Source organism: Leptidea sinapis, chromosome 7 (assembly GCF_905404315.1).
Source record: "Leptidea sinapis chromosome 7, ilLepSina1.1, whole genome shotgun sequence".
NCBI classification, from domain to species: Eukaryota; Metazoa; Arthropoda; class Insecta; order Lepidoptera; family Pieridae; genus Leptidea; species Leptidea sinapis.
In genome coordinates this window covers 9906920-9930006 of record NC_066271.1, presented here as the reverse complement: position 1 = coordinate 9930006, position 23087 = coordinate 9906920, and the positions used below count along the sequence as shown (strand labels likewise).

Below are 23087 nucleotides of genomic sequence, written 5' to 3'. Positions count from 1 at the left end.
TAGGCCACAACCGGAGATAGACTGAATTTCGGGAACGGCCGTAAATGTTATAGAGAATATAATATTTCATAATTTTAATTTTTTCGAGGCCATATTATATGTAAATTTTACATATTATTTAGGTCCATTAACTGTTATATTTTTTTTTAATCTGAGGCAACAAAATTAAATATAATATTAATATATGTGGCCCCGATAAATCAAATGGCGGAGTGCCAACCTAGAAACCTACAATGGTTATAGAACATCTGTAGTACGACCTTAACAAAATCAATGAAGTTTGGCAATACAAGGGTTTAATACATAAAGCGCGGTAAGCGCTACTTTTAAAGCTTTGTTTTATAAAATTTTATATGTTATACGTATAATAAAATTTGGTGTCGGTGATGAAGTCCAAAACTACTCAAGTGATTTTAAATGAAATTTTATGCATTAAGTGCAGTTGGTAGAGGAAAATCTTCGAGGGTTCGCGTCACCGACATGACATAAATACATGATTTGAAAATTAAATCTATCTATTTATTTATAATAAAATTACTGTAGAGATCGAATTTCTGTATTAAGAAAAAAAACGCAACACCGTGTCAGGGGGATGTAAAAAGAGCAATAGAACAAATCCCGGATTTTTTCGATTTTTTCTTTCTCTGTCAGTTTTTACGGACTAATCTCTGAAACAATTGGACTGATTTAATTGAAATTTCGCATGACGGTACCTTACATCCTCCGTAAACTTCCTAGATACATTTCATCACAGAAAATTAATGAGTTCCCTTATGATAGTTAATAACCTATTGTAACTTATATAGCTCAGTACATAACAACTTATGCCTTCTATTGCCGGTTAACATCTTAGATACTGTTCATCCCGGAAATTCAACGAGTTTCCATGCGATAGTTCAAATGCTATAGCAACTTCGATAGCTTAATTCACAACAACAAACTGCACCTAATTTAATAAATGTTGGCATAAAGATACCTTATATTATCGGTTAACGTTTTACATACTTTTCTTCCCGGAAATTCAAAGAGTTCCCGTGGGATAGTTAAAAAACCATAGTAACTTATATAACTTAGTACTACACAAAAACTTATGTAGATAATTCGAACTGCAAAATTTTATAGCGAAAATATAACCGTGCCTCCAGATTCTTTAAGCGGCGTCCGATATTGAGGCACGTTGTCAAAATCGGCGAGCAGCTTTCTAGTTACCTGACCGGAACACGTGAGTTCTGGGCGTTCTTTTGGCAACTTCAACCAGCCGTCCCTGCCACTCTGCACATGGGGAATAGCACCCTGATCCATACGGCAAAAGAGAAAGTGCATCGTTTTGCGTCCTACTCGACTATTGTCGACCGCCGACTTTCGCACGGTGTCAGAGCTCTATGCCTGAAGTACAATTAAAAGAGAAAACTGTTCGGCAAGTTTTGTTTTCGTTGAACATTATGAAGTCGAGCAGCCCGGCATTTCTTTCATCGTGCTTAGAACGTCTGTCCCGGTTGCCGCCGGTGCTAGCGCATTTATTCCAGCACTCGCCACGGAGAAGGCATGGCAGTTAGGTATAGCGAAGGCCTCTGATCGTGTGTGGCACAAGGCGTGGTTTTCAAAAACTACCATACATAATCAAAAAGTAAATTAAAAAAAATGTAAATTAATTAAAAATAACCATAATATTTATTGAATACAGTAGATAATGGTGTGTGTACTGAACACACACATTGTAAATAAATTAAATTATAAATAATGTATAAGTATATGAACAACTAAAATTTTAAGAACATGAAGTAGAGTTCTTGGTGAACGCATCATCCAGCTAAAAGTGGCGCGTGTTCCCGAGCATGGTGGATGGACAATATTTCAGGGAAGGGAATGATCTGCCCTTCGATAACACAAGCAAAAATGCTTTCATGTCTAAAATTTGGCAATAAATACACGAGTCATTTATTGTCAAACTTTTGTGTTATTTTAAACCGTATTTGGTGAAATTTTTTATCTTATCTAAGTTAAGGTTATACTAATGTCATATTTTATTATTTATTTAGTTTTATGTATAATTTAAGCGTTAAAGTCGATCAAGAAACTGGCATGTAGTATCTACTGCAAAAATGCGCTTTACTTAAAGCGCTGTATTCGCTGACTTTATTGATTATGAAGACGCGACAACAGCGCCCCTGAACAGTTAGTTTCGGGAATAAACCGTTCCCTAGTGGCTGTAAATCCGTAACAGCCTTAATTATACCTATCAGTGACTCCCAGAATGGAATACGATATTTTGCTGTTTAGATAAGAAACACGATCACTGTTATATCGGCCAGGTACGATTATTAATAAGCACAATATTTTTAATTCTTCTAAATACAAATATATTTTCTCTTTCTAACTCATTTAAATTGACATAATGACTTAAATAGTATTAAGATACCTTTAAGTGACTGAATAACATTGATAATATCAAATAATTGACAATCTCATGGTTTAGTTCAAAATTTTCGTATTTGTTATTGTGGTTTCGTGTTTGTGTTCTCTTTCTGCATTTCTAAATCCATTCGATATAATTTACAACACAAACAAAATCTATGTAAGTAAGTACTTTTCTTATAAAATAATTAATTCTTTTGACCTTTACTCGTTTGTAAGATGTTTGTTGCGCATGTTTTCTGCGCAGGTTTTTTTTTATTTTGCAAGTGGTTCTTACATGGATGCGATAATCTCCGCTTACGGACAGATGATTATTAGATTAACAGCTCGAATATCTTAACATTTAAACGAATCTGACTGAGCTCCTTAACAAGCAGGAGTTACCAATAAAGAAACTGTAATTACTGATTATCCCTGGAACAATTGTTTTGCCATACTAGTTCTGTCGAGTCTGAAATGAAATGAATTTTATTTACTTTTCATTAATCATGGTTTCATAGTTTTTGTATAATAATTGGTAGTGGGACAGCAAAATTCACCACTAAATCGTCATACAAGTATTTAATTGACAATATTAAAGTTTATATATTTTTGCGTTATTAACACACGTCATTTTAAAATAACATCATAATAAAACATAAGCTTGTCGATATCACTCTCAAATAAATAGTTTAAAATAATTTTAATATTTATGGCTATAAAAGTCTCTTAAACTATGCATTCATCTATTAACCATAACTTTAAATTTTATTTATATCTTGACTTGACAACCAAAGTTGCGAAGGGCACATAGCTCGACGGACAGATGGCCTTTGGGGCACTAAAGTCCTCGAATGGCGATCTCGTGCTGTGTATCTGGTCAAAACTGCTGGAATGGGTTGGATGAGGGCAGCGCAGGACTTATCGTCATGGCGATTTTTGGGGTGGCCTTCGTCCAGCAGACGTCAGACGAAGTGAGAGTCATACTGGACAGAAAGCCTGTACCTGGGGGTTAAATTCTTTCTATTTGAACCAGTAGTTTAAGAATTATAAATAATCAAAGTTTCTTAATTTTTTCACTGACTGAGCGATCATCAAAAGCACTTCAAGCAGACTTAGAAGCTTCAAATTTAGAATACAATTAGTATTTGGTGTATAAATAAAGGAAAGACAAAATATTTTCCAATTTCGATCCAGTTATCTACTGCACAAATAACTTTGTATATCACTATAATATATATGGGATTAGAAAGTTATTTATGCAGTTGGTGTTTGTATGTCAAGCCTACGTGGCAGAGCCTTTTGAGAGTTTCAAGTCTGGGTGGCTTATATCTAATTATTAATGTCGGCTTTGGAAATAATAAAGCGCAGTATTTCTTAAATTGTGAATACAATAAACTAAGAAGTATTTACCGTCCAGTCTTGTCAAAAATTGTAACATCAAAGCCTCCGCGAAAAACCCTTAGAGGCGGGGAGTGGGCTTTGAGAAAAACTATATGTAGCTGAAGCTCAGATAGTAGATACTTACTGGAAAAGTAAAAGAGGAAGACTACCTACACAAATAAGAAAAGCTTATAAGACAGAGAGTGGACCTTAAGAAAATCCGTTGTTGGTATTCATGAAGTAGAAGGTATCGAAGAGGAAAAAATGTAGGACTGTCTAATAAAAGAAATGTGAAGCTATCAAAAAAAGTTGTAAGATACATGTTACACCAAAGAATATATCATCATCATCATCATCATCATCATCAGTCGGAAGACGTCCACTGCCGGACAAAGGCCTCCCCCAAAGATTTCCACGACGATCGGTCCTGCGCTGCCATCATCCAACGTATTTCGGCGATCTTGACGAGATCGTCAGTCCATCTTGTGGGGGGTGGTGCCCAAGGGTGTCGTAAGAGGCGACTACGGGCTTTTTGGCAGTGAGAGAGTCACGCTGCCGTCTTATGACGTCAACACCATCAGGCCAGACTCGTCCGGGTTACTTACCACACTCGCACAGAATACCAGCGTGAAGTTTTTTTGCATCCTACCCTTGGGGCAAGGTTTGTTTCCCTTCGGATGATCCTAGTGCCTGAGCCGTTGCAGTAGCCGATGTGATACTGCAGGGCATGGATATTTTTATACCAAGCTCTGTAGTACCGATCGGTGGCAGATCACAGCACTGGTTCGATGCGTCAGTTAAAGCAGCATCTGATTGCAAAAAACAGGCGTATCGAACTTGGGTTGCGGCGCTGGGCACAAAGGATCCGAACTGCAAAGTTCTTAAGAGGAAATATAACAGTACCTCCAGATTTTTTAAGCGGCAAATCGCCCGTGCGAAGTCAAAGCACGTCATCAAAATCGGCTAGCAGCTTTCCAGTTACCCGACCGGAACACGCAAGTTCTGGTCGTTGTCGAAAGCTGCTCTTGGTAACTTCAACCAGCCGTCCATGCCGCCGTTGCACATGAGGAATACGGCCCTGGCCCATACGGCAAAAGAGAAAACTGATTTCCTGTGCACTCTTTTCACCTCCAACTCGACTCTTGACGACAACGGAAAAGCACCGCCGACCATCCCGCGGTGTCAGAGCTCTATGCCTGAAGTACAGTTCAGACAGAAAACTGTTGGGCAAGCTTTGTTTTCGTTGGACGTCAGGAAGTTGAGCGGGCCGGATGGCATTTCTCCAATCGTGCTTAGAACGTGTGCCCCTGAGTTGACGCCGGTACTAACACGTTTGTTCCGGCACTCTTATTCCAAAGGCGTAGTCCCTGACTCATGGAAGTCAGCCCTTGTCCATCCGATCCAAAAAAAAGGAGACAGTTCGGATCCGGCAAAAAACAGGCCTATTGCTATTACCTCCCTGCTCTCCAAAATCATGGAGAGCATAATTAGCTGCCAGCTTTTAGTATACCTAGAGGATCACCAGTTGATCAACGACCGACAATACGGCTTTCGCCATGGTCGGTCGGCAGGTGATCGTCTGGTATACCTATCACATAGATGGGCGGCGGCTATTGAAAGCAAGGGGGAAGGCCTGGCAGTTAGCCTGGATATAGCGAAGGCCTTTGATCGTGTATGGCACAAGGCGCTCCTCTCAAAACTTCCATCATTTGGGCTTCCCGAGAGCTTATGCAAGTGGACCTCCAGCTTCCTGGTTTTGCTCGAATCCCAAGCCCGTGAACTCTGGAGTGTGTGCTATCTCCCACGCTGTTACTTCTGCATATCAATGATATGTTGGACACCTCCAACATACATTGCTATGCAGACGACAGCACTGGTGATGCCGTATACACGGGCCATGCAAGTCTCTCTCGAGAAAACGTCGACCAGTGCCGGGAGAAACTTGTGTCTTCTATCGAGTCCTCTCTCGAGAAGGTCGCGGAATGGGGTAAATTGAACCTTGTCCAATTCAACCTCCACAAGACTCAAGTTTGCGCGTTTTCCACTAAAAAATCCCAATTTGCCGTATCACCGCTCTTAGACAACACCCCCCTTATATCCTCGCCTAGTATCGGAATACTGGGTCTCGAAATCTCGAGCGATTGCCAATTGCCAATTGGAGTGGCCATCTGGAGGGCAAAGCCAAATTGGCTTCGAAGAAGCTGGCCGGGATAAATTGATTGATTTTTAATGAAGACAGCATAAAATAATGATGCATCTCATTAAAAATTGAAATTTTCTCCACTTTTTCTAAAAAATTAACATTTTTGCAAAAATAATTAGTCAGGAAAAACATTCTGAAAAAATAAAAACCTAAAATGTTGGTTGATTTATAACTTTCCTCAATATTTAGTATGCCGTGCTCGATTACTAATGCACTCTTGAAGCCTAGAAGGTACACTCTCCACCAGGTGTACCACTGTTTCTTGAGGAATTTGTTCCCAGCTTGATTACAGAACGTTTATTAGCTGTCTTTCATTGTGCACGGGTTGGTTTGTGCTTCGAACACTGCGTTTCAGTAAGTCCCACATGTGTTCAATGGGATTTAGATCCGGACTATTTGCAGGCCAGTCCAACACCTGTATACCAGCCTCCTCTAGGGCTTCTCTGGTGGCCCTAGCTGTATGAGCATTATCGTACATCAGGTGGAATCTTGCGCCGATTCTGTGTGCATATGAGACCACATGGGGTCTTATGACCTCCTCGATGTAACGTTGAGCTGTTATTATGCCTTCGTTTAGAATTACCAGCTCGGTTCTGCCGGACCTCCCCATACCATAACATTGGGGCCCCCAAATCTGTCACTTTCATGGATGCAAGCATCCGAAAATCGCTCACCTTCACGCCTCCAGACCCTAATGCGACGGTCATCACTAAAAAATTTAACTTTGCACTCATCCGTTAACAATACTGTCCTCCAATCATTCATATCCCACGTCAGATACTGCCTTGCGAATGATAACCGGTTTGCACGATGAGCACTTGTAAATGGTATCCGCACTACGCGTCTCCTGGAGAACTGCTGGTCATCATGTAAACGAACGACCGGTCGCCTGCCACAAACGGTTTTGTAAGGAACGGGCTGTTATACAGCGTTCTCTACGCGCATTCAAGCGCACGTAGCGGTCCTCTTGTGCTGTAGTTGCTCGAACTCTACCAGAACCCCGTCTCCTGGTTAGTCTCCCAGTCTCTTGAAAACGATTCCAAGCATTCTGGATCGCTCGCCGGGAAAAACCCAGCTGCAACGCCACAGATCGCTGCGAATGGCCTTCTTGAAGCAATGTTACGGCCCTAGTTACGGTTGGCAAGTCCATATGACTTCGAATTCTGGGCATAACTTTTTTTTATATGTTAATTCAGCCACTAGTCAAACAAAACTTACAGTGTCCCTGAGAGAATCGTGAATTTGACTGAGTTGAAATCCGTCTTAAAATCAGGTAGAATCAAGAGGTTACAATAAATGATCTAAAACTACCCACTTTAAACAATTATGCGGGTGGAATGCTCAAAAAATGTGTGTAAACAAATAAGGTAACACCACAATAAATTATCAGCTACTTGAAAATGCATAAAAAATAAATTATCGCTAGCGAGGCCAAAAAAATCAAGTGGCCCTTATTTTGTTTTGACTAGTATATAATAGTACATGATAATATCAAGTCGGTCAATTTATTCAGTCCCAGCTTAAGGGTCCTTCTGTCTTAAGTTATTACGTAATGAGTTAACCTAGCAACATCTTCTAGTCATTATCAATATTAAAAATATAATATACAAATAAATTAATTTATATTTGTATTTTATGTATATTCCCCGCTACGGCTACCATGTCAAATACTCATAACTTCTTCGATCTTCCCACACGCCTCTCGCCTATCAGGTGCAGCCATAAATTCATCTTTTGTTTTCTTTTACCTTGTGGCCCATCTCCGAAGCTGTCTTAAAGTATATAGTTGTATATCGTATACAAGGCATCTGTTTTCATAGTTTGCGAAGATTTAAGTACTTATGTCGTTCTTTGGAGCACCTTGCAGACTAATTTGTTATGTATTACAGCCATTGTAAAATAGTCAATTTGATTTCAAAGACTGGCCGTTGACTTTATTGCGTGTTCTTCTCACGAGCTACACTTTTACAAATAATTATCGTTGATTCAGTAATTTAAAAGAAATATTTATAGTGACGATTGAAAATCGCTTAGTTTTACCCTATTTATTAAAGTTTATTCGACTTTGACTTTGAATTATTTTTACCACTGGGCCGAAATTAACTAAAAATCTTTCCATTGTGACATTGTGCAAGAGGTTACAAACAAACACTCGCATAATTTCAACAACTGGCCCTCGCTTTCAGAATTCTCAGCTTCCTTAAAAAACAATTTCTCCTCCATCGAATTGATTGTATTTGAGTCCTTCGAGGCAAGTTTATCTTCTACGAAAGTCATTAGATACATAAACTGCCCAAACAGATTGTTACTTATTACTATTAATAGCGCTGCAACAAACTGGCGTAACCTGGGTTGCAGCACTTCCACAAAACATTTCACGTAGCTCACGTAGATATTTCTTTTTTCTTCCATCAGGCTGTGTCAGATTGTTCCTCGACCACAGATTATGGTCGTATACGGCTAGATTATGGGTACCACAACGGCCCCTATTTCTGCCGTGAAGCAGTAATGTGTAAACATTAATGTTTCGGTCTGAAGGGCGCCGTAGCTAGTGAAATTACTGGGCAAATTAGTAGTGCCGCTCAAAATTTTTGAGTTTTTCAAGAATCCTGAGCGACTCTGCATTGTAATGTGCAGGGCGTATCAACTTCCATCAGCTGAACGTCCTGCTCGACTCGTCACCTATTTTAATAATTAAAATACATAAAAAATAAGCCACAAGTAGAATAGCTAACGATCGTTACAATGGCACCTGCTGTTTTTGCGCGCCTCAACCCTGAGTAGGTGGGTAGAGAGACTGATTTATCAATGTGTTATGAACCTAAACAGCTTCCAAATGAGAACTAAATTACGTAGAAAGAGGTATTTAATGTATTTATTTCGTAAAAAGGTGTCTAAGTGAGACTTCTGTTACAACCTTCCTTCTCTTATTTTATGGCCAAGTTCCGGACTGCTAGAATCGGAATACCTACTGTGCCATGGGTTTATTTATCCTCAGAATTACAACAAGCTATCCTGGATACAAGTAGACTAGCAACTATACTAAAATCTTCTAGAAAACAAGATACGTCATCAGAATGATACGACAAGTTGTTTATGTAAGTGTTATACTAGTCTTACGATTCGTCAGTAGGACCTCAACATTACGAAATGCCTTAACGTTTGCTAAATATTTGCGCTCGTATTAACTTTATCAGCGAGCGCTACCGTGTTTGATGAGCCGCGTCTGTCAGTCTTCGCCATTGTAATTTACTTTACTTCAAAGTCATAACGTCTCCCATTCAACACTTTATTGATATTGAAACTCATCAAACGCAATGTGTGACGTAAACCGTTTGACTCAGCAAAGTACGGAATACTCGAAGCAACGCAACGCGCAGAAAAATCGATTGGTTGCGCGCGCATCATGGCCAGCCCTGAGCTAGCACAGGAACGGTCCATTCTTTCGTGAAATTCGTTTGATATGAAACTAAATAGGTAGTGCATAGTGGGTTCTTTAAAATATAAATAGTGCTCATACCAGTGTTGCATCAAGATAGAGGTGAGTTAAAATAGCTTTGGAAGTACATAGATTTAACGCAGACTTTTTAATTTTACTGAGTAGGTATCTTCCGTGGCCCAATTTCAAATTTTACTTAATAAATAGTACTTTTCAGATATTTTCTAGCTTAATTGAGAATGTTATTTGCCTAAAACTCTTTTTATCAACCAAATTATCAAACGTTGTTTATGCAAATCATCAAACTGTATCGCGTAGGCGGGCGATCGATTCATTTATCACTTATTGTGCAGTGAAATAAATTAAACCGCCCAGAGGTGATGAGCGAATCATCACATAGTTGCCAATTCTGCAATTAATAGTTGCCTAGATATAATTTAAATTATAACAATTAATTTAAAGGTGCTGTGATATCTAATGCATAGATAAGAAGCATAATATTATAATGATTATGCTAAATAATGTAGTTTGTTTTGCATATTGCGTTTAAGTAAATGTATGAATTCGTTAGAACCAAGAATCATCATATTAAGAAGTGTGATTGAATCTCTTGCAAATAGCAAATGCTTTATGGATAGCAGACGTATGTTGCACTTCTTGTTTGAGAGCGATTACTAGCTCGCTTATCTAAACTTTGTGGTCGGAACTTTACTAAAGTTTGACATAAATTGCTAGATAGCGGGTCTGTGAGGTCCACGTCCGCTGGTTCAAAGTTAAAAAAAAATATGTCACGGCCGGTTTAGTTTAAATAAACTATATAAAAAAATCTAATAAAACTAAACTCTGCTCCACTTGATACTCGAATTAAGTCGATTTTTTCAATCGCCTCATCTCTGGGTCGGGATCGTTCTTCCATTTGACCGCATTTAACAAAGATCGTGTTTCGATCTGAAGGGCGCCGTATATCTCGAGGTAACGAGCGCTATTTGTATTGCCACTCAGAATTTTTGTGTTTTTCAAGAATCTTAAGCGGCACTGCATTGTAATGGGCAGGGCGTAGCAAATACCATCAACTGAACGTCCTGCTCGTCTCGTCCCTTAATTTCATAAAAAAAAGATCAGGAATCACCGAACATCAAGCCATCTCCAATCGGCTTGAATCTTTGGCATTGCGTAGAAGAGTGAGGTTTAGCTGCATAAAGGTACATTAAAAGTACTGCATATTGTAGATTAACACCAGCACCAGAGATGACATCAAAGCGAGACATTTCAGCCGCACCTCTGTGACGTTTATCTCACAAGCACGCGACTCGTCACAAACATCCAGCCTCCGAAGATTTCTTGTCGAATCATCCCCATTGTGGTATTCCTGAATGAATACCACTTAAGGAATTTTCTGTCTTTCCTTGTTTAACAATGATACCCAATTTATTTTTTGATAATAGATTTATTTACATTTAATTTAATTACATAAAAGTTTTATCCTCTAACATATGAAACGGAAGTCTGAGAGATAGATCGGACGGAGCAGGCATCTTCAGAATATATCGGTTATGGTTCCTGACCTTGACCCTTATGAAAGCCTGCACCCCTCTGTGATGTTGGTTACGTAATAAATATCTTCTAAACATTAAGACTACAATATTTGCTCACGTAAGCCATGTAGATATGATGGATATCTTTATCACAGTTATTACAATCGTAGGTACCAACTAGTTTTAATTGTGTATGAATGAAATGATAAGACGTATTATTTTGATGTCACACTAGGTAGGTAATTCCAATAGAAATTAATTTGTACATTTAGGTACACAGTAAATCTATATATATAAGAGTTTTCCACGTAAATAGTCACTCATCACGATATCTTGGGTACCATTAGGCGTAGAGACTTGAAATTTGGTAGGAATATTCCTTTCGCCGAGTAGAGGTCAGCTAACTACTACGGATTTTACGAAATTACATCCGCAAGAGTTTTTTCAAATATGAACAGAACAACGTCTGTCGGGGCAGCTAGTTAACAATAAATGAAACATCAAACATCTTCAAAACATACAAACAGTCAAAGCGAATGGTTTTATGTTTACAAATAACTGTTTAAATTTACATGTTTTTTATTTCAGATATTTCTATAATAGGTAATATATTAACGTTAACGATAAACTAAAACATGAAGATAAATAGTTGATAATTATTACCGGTTGGTGGCTATTTGCGATATATATAATATAATATTATATTCACGATTTTTTCCGTGAGGATTTTATATTGGGTCAATATATCTCAGTATAGCACAGTGGGTTATGTAAAACTATCTATATATATAAAAATGCATTGCTGTTACTTAGTCTCGCTAAAACTCGAGAACGGCTGGACCGATTTGGCTAATTTTGGTCTTGAATTATTTGTGGAACTCCAGGGAAGGTTTAAATGCTGCTAAATTAAGTAAAAACAACAAATTTCTTTTTCCTTTGATGTGTCCATACATAATTTCTATGAGAGAAGATTTTGACGCATGGTTTGACAGTTCTACTGTTAAACAATTTCATTACGACAGCAGGGTGCATATGTTACGAAGTAATTTTTGATGTTATGATATATTATTATTAACAAATTCATATAAACATTATTTTATTTATTATATGGACAGAACAACGTCTGTCGGGTCAGCTAGTGTAAAATTTATAATATAAGGACCGAAAATATTCACAAACAAGCCTTCTGCTTCTAAGGGTGGAATTCACCGAAACGAAGATAACCGTCGATTTTAAAACCGTCCAATTATGGAAAATGACATTGGTTAAACATGGAGCTTTTTCAAACAGTGGTTATTAACCCGAGGGTTTTATCAAGTCTTAATATGTGACCAAATAAGAATTTAAGCCCTTAAAATAAAATGATGTTTATTCATATAGCATTTTGATTTGGTACAATATTATAATAATATACGCACGGACTAGTAAATAAATATGGACTCCGTGTCACCTTACATAATAGTGTAGCACCAAAACAAGCCGATTAACGTGTAAATACATAGCCCCACGCACACACTTACACTACTACAGGCCGTTAGGCGGCCATTATGAGAATTGTCATACTTAGTCTGTGACAGATCAGTTTGCGTCTCAATAATATAGTTTAAAAATGCCGTCGTGTGTTGTGAAAAAGTGTAATAACGATACTATAAAATTATATGATTATTTAAGGGAAAAATTGTGTAACTAGTATCCCCCGTAACCGCACTCACACTAGCTAACATAACGGTGCTTCACTTGCTAATATCACGGCGCGGAGTCCTTTTTTTTACTCGTCCGTGCATATAAGATATAAAATTGAAAGAGACCGTTCTGCAGTGATTTTCATTCGAGAAGTATTCTCTATATAACTTGGACTAATGAGAAGAAGTAGCAAGAAACTCATTGCCACTCTTTTATATCAAGATTTACATTTACATCGATTTACAAATCATTTCAATTACAATATAATATGTAAAATGTAAAATGATGCAACAGACACACTCAAACTTCAAATAGTCAATGTCTTACACGAGTAAGTCAAAAAAGTATATGCAGAAGGTAGTTTATGTCCTTTTTCAAGCTCTAGTCTATCTCTGTACTAAATTTTATCAAAATCGGTTGGGTGCTTTAGGCGTTTGGGTGGAAAGCGTAACAAACAAGCTTACATTCACATTTATAATATTAACTAGCCGTTCCCGCCCGCTTCGCTGTGCGAATTTTAAAAGGAAATATACAATAGAAAAATAAGTAGCCATAAACCATCTAGGATAAATTTCGCATCGAATGGTGGTAGTTTTATGTCAATACGATCAGTGGTTTAGGCGTGAAAGAGCCTCAAACAAAGACCACCACAAGTTACGATATCATCCCCACCATCTGGATGTGAGGCGGTCCTCCACAGTGCGGTTTTCAAGGAGCTTTCTTCCACGTACTACAAAGCTTGCTTCATTCCATGAACTACCTTGTGCGGTGTTTCCGTGATACGACATGGGTACCTTCAAAAAAAGCGCGTACACCTTCCTTAAAAGCCGGCAGCCCTCCTGTGATTCCTCTGGTGTTGGAAGAGATTGTGGGCGGCGGTGATCACTTAACAACAGGTGACCCTTACGCTCGTTTGTCCTCCTATTCTATAAAAAAAGACCATTTTCATTATATGAATATAGAAGATAGATTAGTAAGGATTACTTAACTAGGTAGTACCTATTTATTAATATACTATCTATGGAAGTTACTACGTTTACTTATTGTACTCTTTGGTAAGAAGTAAGAACTGTGAAAATAATCAATCTTCTACGATTAACCAAGCCTTTTATGGTCGATTATGATAATCGCCTGATTATTGTCTGTAACCTTAGATTAAGGATTGGTCCCCGCTGTGCTCCAACTAGTTACCGCACTACCAAAGAACAATAGCTTTTTAATTACGGCAACTATTAGATGCTTGTGTGCGTGGCATCTTGACATTCAATGGTATCTTACAAATTTTGTAACAAGCGCTTTGTGTTATTTTACATTTAAATTAATAAAATACAAAATACTTACTGATAATATGTGCTCCCAGTGTCTTTCTTATTTCTTGTAGTATTATTTTTACATAGTTTTACTACGCAACCTGGCATTTTAGTTTCAATTATTAGCAAAGTTTAACAGAACGTGCCACATACGTCAACATAACACATTGTTCGAGACTGACTCAAGCACGCCCATTTAGTCGTAGTAAAAGTTGCCGTACTTGACCAATCCTTAATCTAAGTCTGTAACCAATTATAAGAATGTGGTGAACAGGATTTGTTTAACAAAACAGCCATTTATATAATATTTATGCTGGATTATTTGTCGGTGAACACTAAGTATTCACTTGATTCACAAATTTGAACACAACGTGGTATTTTTGACCTATTGCAAAGTCGTTTAAATCTGTATACAGTTTAATTTAATCTAATTTTAAACAATACAATATAACTTACGACCTAAGTCTTTCTAGAGAACACTTCCAGGTTTCAGGCAAAAATTTTATGGCCTATATTATTATTATATGTTGTTCATCCAGGACTCTATCATGCAAAATTTTATTACAATTGATAAATTTTGTTAGTTTTAAATTATAAAATAGTATTCAAGGCAAGTTTCATTATATTTTAATATTCGAATGATTGTGGTATAAAGTGGAGTGAGTCAGTAAGTCTGTCCTGGGGTCTACAAGTATCATTACAACGGCTGAAATATTCGGGTAAGGAAGGCTAATCAAACAATACGACAGACGCGGCCCTTGCTACTCGCAATATTTTTATGACAACATTTCAAAAACATTCTTCCAACATAAGTTCTTATAACACACACCTCACGTCTGTTTCCCGTCGTGGTAAGCAGAGACAAGGGAATGCCACTTGCTTCTATCCTTACAAACCTCACGCGCTTCTTCTATATACATTTTCATACATGCTCGCCAGTTCCGGGTGCTTCGGACCTTTCCATGTTTCAATACGCCCCCAATTTGGTCGACGAATGTCCTACGAGGTCTCTCGCGACCCGCTTGCTCACAACACTTGTCTAATATATTTGGTTTGTCATTCTTTCTTCACTCATTCGCTCCACGAGTCCAAACCATTTCAGCATTCCTTTCTCAATCCTTGTCACGACATCTTCTTTCGGAATTCTATCAATTAGTCTCACCAACCACATGCTACGCAAAGATCGCATTTCAACTGCGTTAATTCAATTATTAATTTCTTATAAATCAATCATAAATAATAAAGAAACCTAATAATAACGCTTAAGCAAAAAGTTTATTGATCATTAATTTTATTTTCCACAGTGCAGACCTGGTACATTATCTAACTGTGCTACCTCATTCGGTACCTACTACTACTTACATAAATCAAAGTCGTTTAGTTCCTTCAGAGTCTGTGACTAAATCGGCGACTTATCGATCTCGACGCCAACGCGACCTGTCACTAGAGCACAGAATACATTAGGTCGGTCGGTTTAGATTACAGTGTCTGCCGGCACAGTCGGTGTTCGGCTCACTTAGTGGCTCCATTCAGCCGAACCTAAAATCAGAATAATATTAAAGCTTTAAGATTATGTGTGCACGTCACTAACATATTATAAAATAATAAAAGCCTTTATTGTTATACTAATTTAACAAGATAATAAGTCTTCTAAATCTGAATTGAAGTTTTACAACTTCAATCCTTACGAATAGAATCCTGCATCATACAGAGAATCGTGTGTTGCGGTGTTTGTCGATATTCTTAATAAAAAAAAATAAAAAACAATCGGCTTCAAAAACACTATTCCAAAACAATAGATATAATATGCACTAAAAAGTATAAAAATAATTGCGTATTTTTATACAATTTAATTAATTAATCTAATTCTAGTTACGATTATTGTAATTTTTGGAGTTGGAGTCGTCCATGATAGGTTTGTTACTACATACATAGTTATAGGTGAGTTGTGCTTGAGTCGTGAGGAGGCAAGAGCTCGTCGCGGCGGAAGGACACCGATTCCAAAAATAACAATAGTCGTAACTAGAATTAAATTAATAAATTAGATTGTATAAAAATACGCAATTATTTTTATACCTTTTAGTGCACATTATACTTTTTATAGTATACTTTTTGAAGTCGTTTGTTAATTTTTTTTTTTCATTTGTGTAATTATGAAAAATATGTTGTTCATTTTGATTAAGATCTTCCATATTTCAATTTAAATTAACTATTATGCATTGTTAGAGAGCTAAGAGAACGGGTCATGATTTTAAAATAATCTACAACCCAAGTTTGATAATGTTATTTTATTTTTATTTTTAGTGCTATTTTAGTGTAAAAAAATCTCAAAAAAATATTGAAACAATATTGTTTTTCGTCTTGGATTTTTAAATTTGGTTCGATAATAATTATTGTTAAAATATTAATAAATAACAAGTGTTTATTTGTTTTTATAAATGAGAAGAACGAATGAGATTTTTTAAATAAATTTTTGGTGATGCATTTTTTACTTTATGAACAGATCTAAAAAACATAATAAATCAAAAATGGTTCACTTTTGCAAAATGCATCTTCATCATCAGCCGGAAGACGTCCACTACTGGACAAAGACCTCCAACAAAGATCTCCATGACGATAGGTCCTGAGCTGCCCTCATCCGACGTATTCCGGCGATCTTGACCATCACAAGATGGATCAACGATCCTACCAACACTGCAAAATGCATAATGAGTTAAAATTATCACAAAAATATATCACCCCTATGGTGATAGATTCTAACGGGAATACGTCGATCGACCAATAAACCTGTATACAATAAGATTGTCGAAATGTAGACGAGTTAACTGTTACCAAAGTCCGATAGAATGGTCAGGTCTGACGTCTAAGACGCATAATATTGTGAGTGATGTAAACATTGATATCAAACGTTCTACAGACATGTCGCCCCACTTGCGATGGCGCCGAGATGCGGAGCTCCCGGCCAAGGTGGAGAACACCACCATGACCGCCTCGACCACCGCCTCCTCAGGTGAGCAGACAGATATGGCCGACAGCCGTTGTGACTGTGGTATTCAATTGAATGGCGGTTGTGAACTCTTATTATATGGACTAGACTAGACTAAAAGGGTGTGAGAAGCGGAGTAGCTACACACACGAGACCTTCTTCATCTGCGGGCCTACCATGAACTGTTATTGCGATTCAATTGACTCAAAAAAACACCTATAATTTGTCACTCAAAGAACTATATACATTAGTATATATTAGTATTATTTAATAAGTACTAAAAAGGCTCAATGGTTTATAATTTGACGCTATAAAGCGTAATTTTAAAATGTATATGTATTTCTATGCAAAAAAACTCTTAAAATCATATCATTATAGGTTTCGAAACGCAACGCATATGGTAAGAGAGAGATACTTATGCAAATATATTATAAATATACAAATATATTTCGTTCATTTGTCCATAAGCAATTCAAACGCAATTCAGTTAAAGGCTTTTCATGGTAGGCATCTTAGCGATTCAGTTTAGGTACCTAAACTGCATCGGAATTGAATTGCTGATTTAAAGTTGATGGTAGGCCTTCAGAACTGTGAAAGTCGAGGGTGCTCAGCGACATGGTTATTGTCGTATCGCATTAAGGACTGCGCTCCGCTACAGTAGACCGAGATACATTTTGTGTGTGAGCGCTCCACGTAAGGAGTTCGGGAGGTGACTTGTGTGGCCTCTGCTTGAGTGGACACTCCCCATCAGTGGACAGACACCGGCCGCCAGAAGGCCACTTACCTACACTAATAACTTAATGTTATATTGATTGCAGCAGGTGCAGTAAATGCATCAAATACAATGGGGTCCATCACGTCTTCCGAAGCCGGGCTACCTTCTACGACAACAACCCAAGAAAGTATTGTCGAGAAGACCGAAGAGTTAGCCAGAAAGATGAACATGGAAACGTGGCAGCTGGTTGCTATACTCGTTGGTAAGTCAATTGAACTCTTGTACAGTAATATATCTGGTCTCAATACTATTTCTTAATCAGAACACAAGTTTTTTTGTGGAGGACTAACGCGCTGTTTTAAATTTACTTTTAGCCTAAGACCCCACCGCTCGATTCTGCAGATAAAACAAATTTTATAAATGAATATTTAGGGTGTATGTATTAGCAAGCGTTGTCTATAAAAAATTGGCCGCATGCACCTGTAATTTATTTAAGTAACTATTAATTTTCTGATGTTAAAAAAATACGTACCTGCAGAATCGAGCAGTGGGATCTTGGAATATTTATTGTGATGGCGAATGTCAGCTGAGTGTCGAGATGGAAACTCTATACTCACTTGACACCGGAAAGCCAAACATTTCGTGCAATGTAATCAAAATACATGGGGCACACTAAAAGTTTTGCACTTCTAGCTAATAGGAAATCATTTGTCAATTGTTTTTATCACACATCAAAGTTCTAGGTACGCAACGAAAATGGGATTGAGTCGAAAAGATTTTAGAGCGATGCCGCTCGTCTTCAAAATGGTTTAGTGTGAGGCGATGGTTTGCTGAATTTGAGAGCCTTCAACTGCGTTCAACGAAAATAATGTGGCTACTGTTAAGCGGCTAATTGGAGAAAACCCGCGGATTACCTATGAGACAATTCAAGGACTATTGGGGATTGGTATGAGCCAAATTCAGAAAATTTTACACGAAGAATTGACAGTTCGGAAACTTTGTTGTCGTTGGATCCCTCATGAACTGACAGCGGAGCAGAAGCGGGCTCGCGTGGAGTGGTACTCACTGATGCTAATGAAGTACGACCACGGATGCTGCTTGATGATTATGCTGTTTATGACATTGTCACATGAGACGAAACGGGACACCCGAAAATAAAAACAGCAATGTGAATGGGTGTTTGAAAATGAGAATAGGCCAACAAAAGTGAGGCAGGCGAGAAACGTTGGTAAAAAAATGATCGCACATTTTTCTCAGCTACGGGTCCCATCTGCACAATTCCACTTGAAGATCAAAAGAGTGTTAATGCCAAGTGGTATTGTACCATTTGTTTACCACGGGTGTTAAAAAAAGTTCAATAAAAAGACGACCAAAAAGCCGTGAAGAAGCGTTGTCATGTCATGAAGTGTTCTTCTACACCATGACAACGCTTCTTCACACACGGTCCACAAAACTAAGTCATTTTTAGCTTCCGAAAAAGTACAACTCGTCACCCACCCTACACATAGCCCCAACCTAGCACCCCGTGATTTCTGTATTTTCCCTAAAATCAAAGATTTGATGAGAGGTTTCACTTTTACAAATTCCGAAGAGGCAGTAAAAGCGTTCAGCACGTAGAAAACATGTGGTCCTCCCGTTTTAAAAAATGGTTCGATTGCATGAAAAAATGGTTAAAATGTAAAGGAGACTATTTTGAAAAGCAATAAACATAATATTTTGGTTATAACATGTTGCTTTTTTAAGTTACGCAAAACTTTTAGTGTTACCTACGTATAGTCACACCATGCTCATAAGTTATGCAGACACAGAGCTTAAGCCTTTATTTCATTTGTAATGATTACTCGAGATCAATTCTCTTTGGTCAAGATATATAAAATATTTACTAAATATACTATTTCTTCTGTTATTATATAAAAGGCTTACGTATAACAAACAAACTTTGATAATCGATAAAATTTTCAGGCGTAGGTATAGTGGTTCTTGGAGTATGTTTCTGCTGCATCCGGCGATGTTGCCGCAAAAGACGATCCAAGGATGGAAAGAAGGGAATGAAAGGAGTCGACTTCAAGTCCGTCCAGCTTCTAGGCTCAGCATACAAAGAAAAGGTAATGGGTATCCTATCAATATAAACTTGAACAAAAGACATCATTTACTAATCTAAGCATTTATTTTTTTTTCACGAATACACATACCGCCAATTATTATTGTAGTTGTTGCTACTATCGTCAGCCAGCAAAGACTTTATCTAAACTCTTCCATAGTCTAATCTTAAGTTATTTTAGCTTTTTAAAACAGCAGAAGGGCAATTCGCACAATCGATTTATTCTTTAAAACGGGCTACTAAGCCGTAGAATCATAAATTTCCTCTTTTAAACCTACTTTGCAATAAATGAAATCGCAATTTTTGTGCTTTTAAAGAAATTGATCATCTAAGTTACAATTGCATACACATCTTCATTTATAACTCATAATTGTGATTTGTTAATGCTTCCTACATTAACGAATATAATAACGAATCCATTTTTAATGTAAGAATACCTATATTCATGTGAAATTTGCCACGGGACGTGCACGCAGGTGCAGCCGGACATGGAAGAGCTCACGGAGAATGCAGAAGAACCTGATGATGGAGAGGAGAAGAAAGAAGAACAAAAACTAGGAAAACTTCAATACAAGGTAACGAAGAAAGCAAGTGACTTGGAGGATGAAATTGAACGCAGTCTCTAATTGTGTATTTACATCACCGTGATAGTAATAATGACATTCCTATCATATGAACACATTTTAATATCGCTCAGACTCCGGAAGTTTCATTGGCTCCATAACATTTGTTTTAGATTTCTCCATATTACAGTTTTCGTTATCAGTATGTCACATATTTTATTAAAACATTATTGTATCCTTTGTTTTAATTTTGATGTTCCGTTTCACGATTTTTTTTATTTCAATTTTAATACATCTTCTCAATGAACCAAAACCGTCTGAGCCTAAGAGGGTACGTCATTACTTCTAATTGCTTTCCAGTTGGAGTATGACTTTAACAGCAACAGTTTGTCGGTGACAGTGCTCCAGGCTGAAGAACTTCCAGCTCTTGATATGGGAGGAACATCAGACCCCTACGTTAAAGTTTACCTTTTACCTGACAAGAAAAAGAAGTTTGAAACGAAAGTCCACCGTAAAACCCTTAGTCCTATCTTCAACGAAACTTTTGTGTTTAAGGTAATATAATGCATTTTCTACATTGAAGTGTTTCGATATTTATTTTTCGCCAATTTATTTCCAGACATTATTAAATATTTCTAAAATTCATATTTAAACACTACAGTGATTCCATAGTGATGTTCTATAAGATAAAGGGTATTTTTTTTCTCATAAGGTTGATTATAAATTGGTGAACTTAGATAATATGTTATTCTCAATGATATAGATATTATTTATCAAATAATAGGTACTTACCCAAAAGGTTGTTATTGAAATGTATGTAGCTTGAGAAATTACTGGGCTAATGAGACTGTGTCAAAGTGACGGCCACCTCAAAATGTTGTGTTTTAAGAATCCTGCGCGGGACTATATCATAAGCGAGGCGTATCAGTTACTTACTATCACTTTTTCTCTAAAAGTAGTTTGTAGAATGTGTATGAGGCACAGGACTAGACTTTAAATCATCAGGGAACCAACTTTTATATTCTTGATTATTCAAATCTATAATATTTAAACTTTACTTCAGTACCTCTCTCTGAGAAATGCTACGTTATAATGGATAATACCTTAGCCGAGATAGCTTTACGGCTGAGAGGATGCCATTTTGTGTAATAAATATTTAGTTGGTAGCAAGTTCTTTGTGTTGATATATTCCTGTAATAGAGCTTCTTGTCGAATAAATATATTGCTGCAGAACGTACCGTATGCGGACGCGATGAACAAGACACTCGTATTTGCGATCTTCGACTTCGACCGTTTCTCCAAACACGACCAGATCGGTGAGGTGAAGGTACCGCTGTGCCAGGTCGACCTCGCCCAGACCATAGAAGAATGGCGTGAACTGCAGAGCGTAGAAGGAGAGGGTGGCCAGGTGCGATTACCAATTAATAAAAACATATTTATAACAATGCAAAGGTATAAAAACAATTTATTATGTTGCTTTTAAAATATTATTTTTCTATTTACTTAGTTATTTAAAAAAATAACGTAGTACAATAAATGAAAATTAAAATATTATAAGTAAGTTATAATAGTATGACTGCTCGTAATAATGTCTATGAATGGATACAGAGAGGGATTGTTAAATTATTAAAACAGTGAAAACGTGAAGTTACACCCAGGTCACATCAAGAGTTCATTTCGGCTTACACACTTCAACCATTTTTATAGTCAAATGGTAACTATATTACTAACATATTATCTATTAATGCTCATATTGCACAAATAGTAAGGAAAGCGAGGTTCATAAACGCAATATGGACGTACATTTATCTTTTTCTTAGCTTTAGGCGACACAGGCAGAACTCATCCAGGTATTCGATTGTTTTCGTCGGACGTGTTCCGAAGTAATTGTAATCAATGATATAACTATCAGAGGCGGATTATCCCTGAGGCGAGGCATTCTTTAAACAAACAAAAACATAACATTTAACATTAAATAAAATATGTAATGAAGAATAAGTCAGTGTGTAAGTACTGACTTATTATATTATAACGTTCTATAGAGATGTATAGCAATAACTACTAAAGTGCTAGTAAACATAACGTACCGATAGATCTAACAGATCCAGATTTATGCATTTTATCCCGCTTTAGCTAGTATGTTTTTGATTGTAATATTTAAAACTTATACTTAACAAATATGGCCGCTAGCGGGGCCTGGAGCGCACCTGACGTTAATCCGCCCCTGGATTATATATTACATATCTACATTATTATATAATATTCTCTCTTTCAACATAGTTTTGATAATTTGAATCTAATTCTAGTAATTTTATATACTGTTTAATCTTTTTAAAACAAATCTATTTATTTGAATGCTATTTTTGAAGGAGGGAACGCAATACTTTTAAATAATACTGCACCTCCTAAGAGGACCCTTGACGGTGTAACAGCAATTGAATCGATCGTTATTTGGTTCAGAAGTATCGAGTCAAGCGACCTCAATGTGGATTGATTCGTCATTTATTTTTTTAATAATATATTAATTTGTACATCAAAATGTATTTACTTGGTTTTTCTCTTTTTCTCCATATTTTCTCTGCTCTGCTTGGCTGTGTTTGATTGTGTCCTGACAATCTTGCATGCCGCTTCAAACCGAAATCATCATTCACGTAAGTATTATTTTGAGACTCATCAACGAGTATCTTAAACAAATTTGTTCCATCGGGCTCCTAGACAACTACAACAAGAACAATTACATGAAATTTGTTTTACAAAATTGATACCGAGGCTGAG

General features: G+C 37.1%; 1 protein-coding gene across 5 annotated transcripts in view; it reads left to right on the top strand.

Annotated features, from left to right (window-relative positions):
* The first annotated feature begins 2170 nt into the window (after nt 1–2170).
* The window catches only part of LOC126965444 (synaptotagmin 1), a 28615-nt gene continuing 7698 nt past the window's right edge, over nt 2171–23087 (top strand). For 2 of the 5 annotated variants that reach the window (XM_050809070.1, XM_050809068.1), the window contains exons 1-7: nt 9361–9521; nt 16865–16957; nt 17752–17910; nt 19611–19753; nt 20232–20324; nt 20673–20867; nt 21544–21720. In XM_050809070.1, coding sequence (XP_050665027.1) covers nt 16867–16957; nt 17752–17910; nt 19611–19753; nt 20232–20324; nt 20673–20867; nt 21544–21720 — 858 coding nt within the window. In that variant the 5' untranslated portion in view covers nt 9361–9521; nt 16865–16866. Of the gene's footprint in view, nt 2313–9360; nt 9522–16864; nt 16958–17751; nt 17911–19610; nt 19754–20225; nt 20325–20672; nt 20868–21543; nt 21721–23087 lie in introns of those variants that run through there. The other 3 variants (XM_050809069.1, XM_050809065.1, XM_050809067.1) reach the window with 2 other exon arrangements.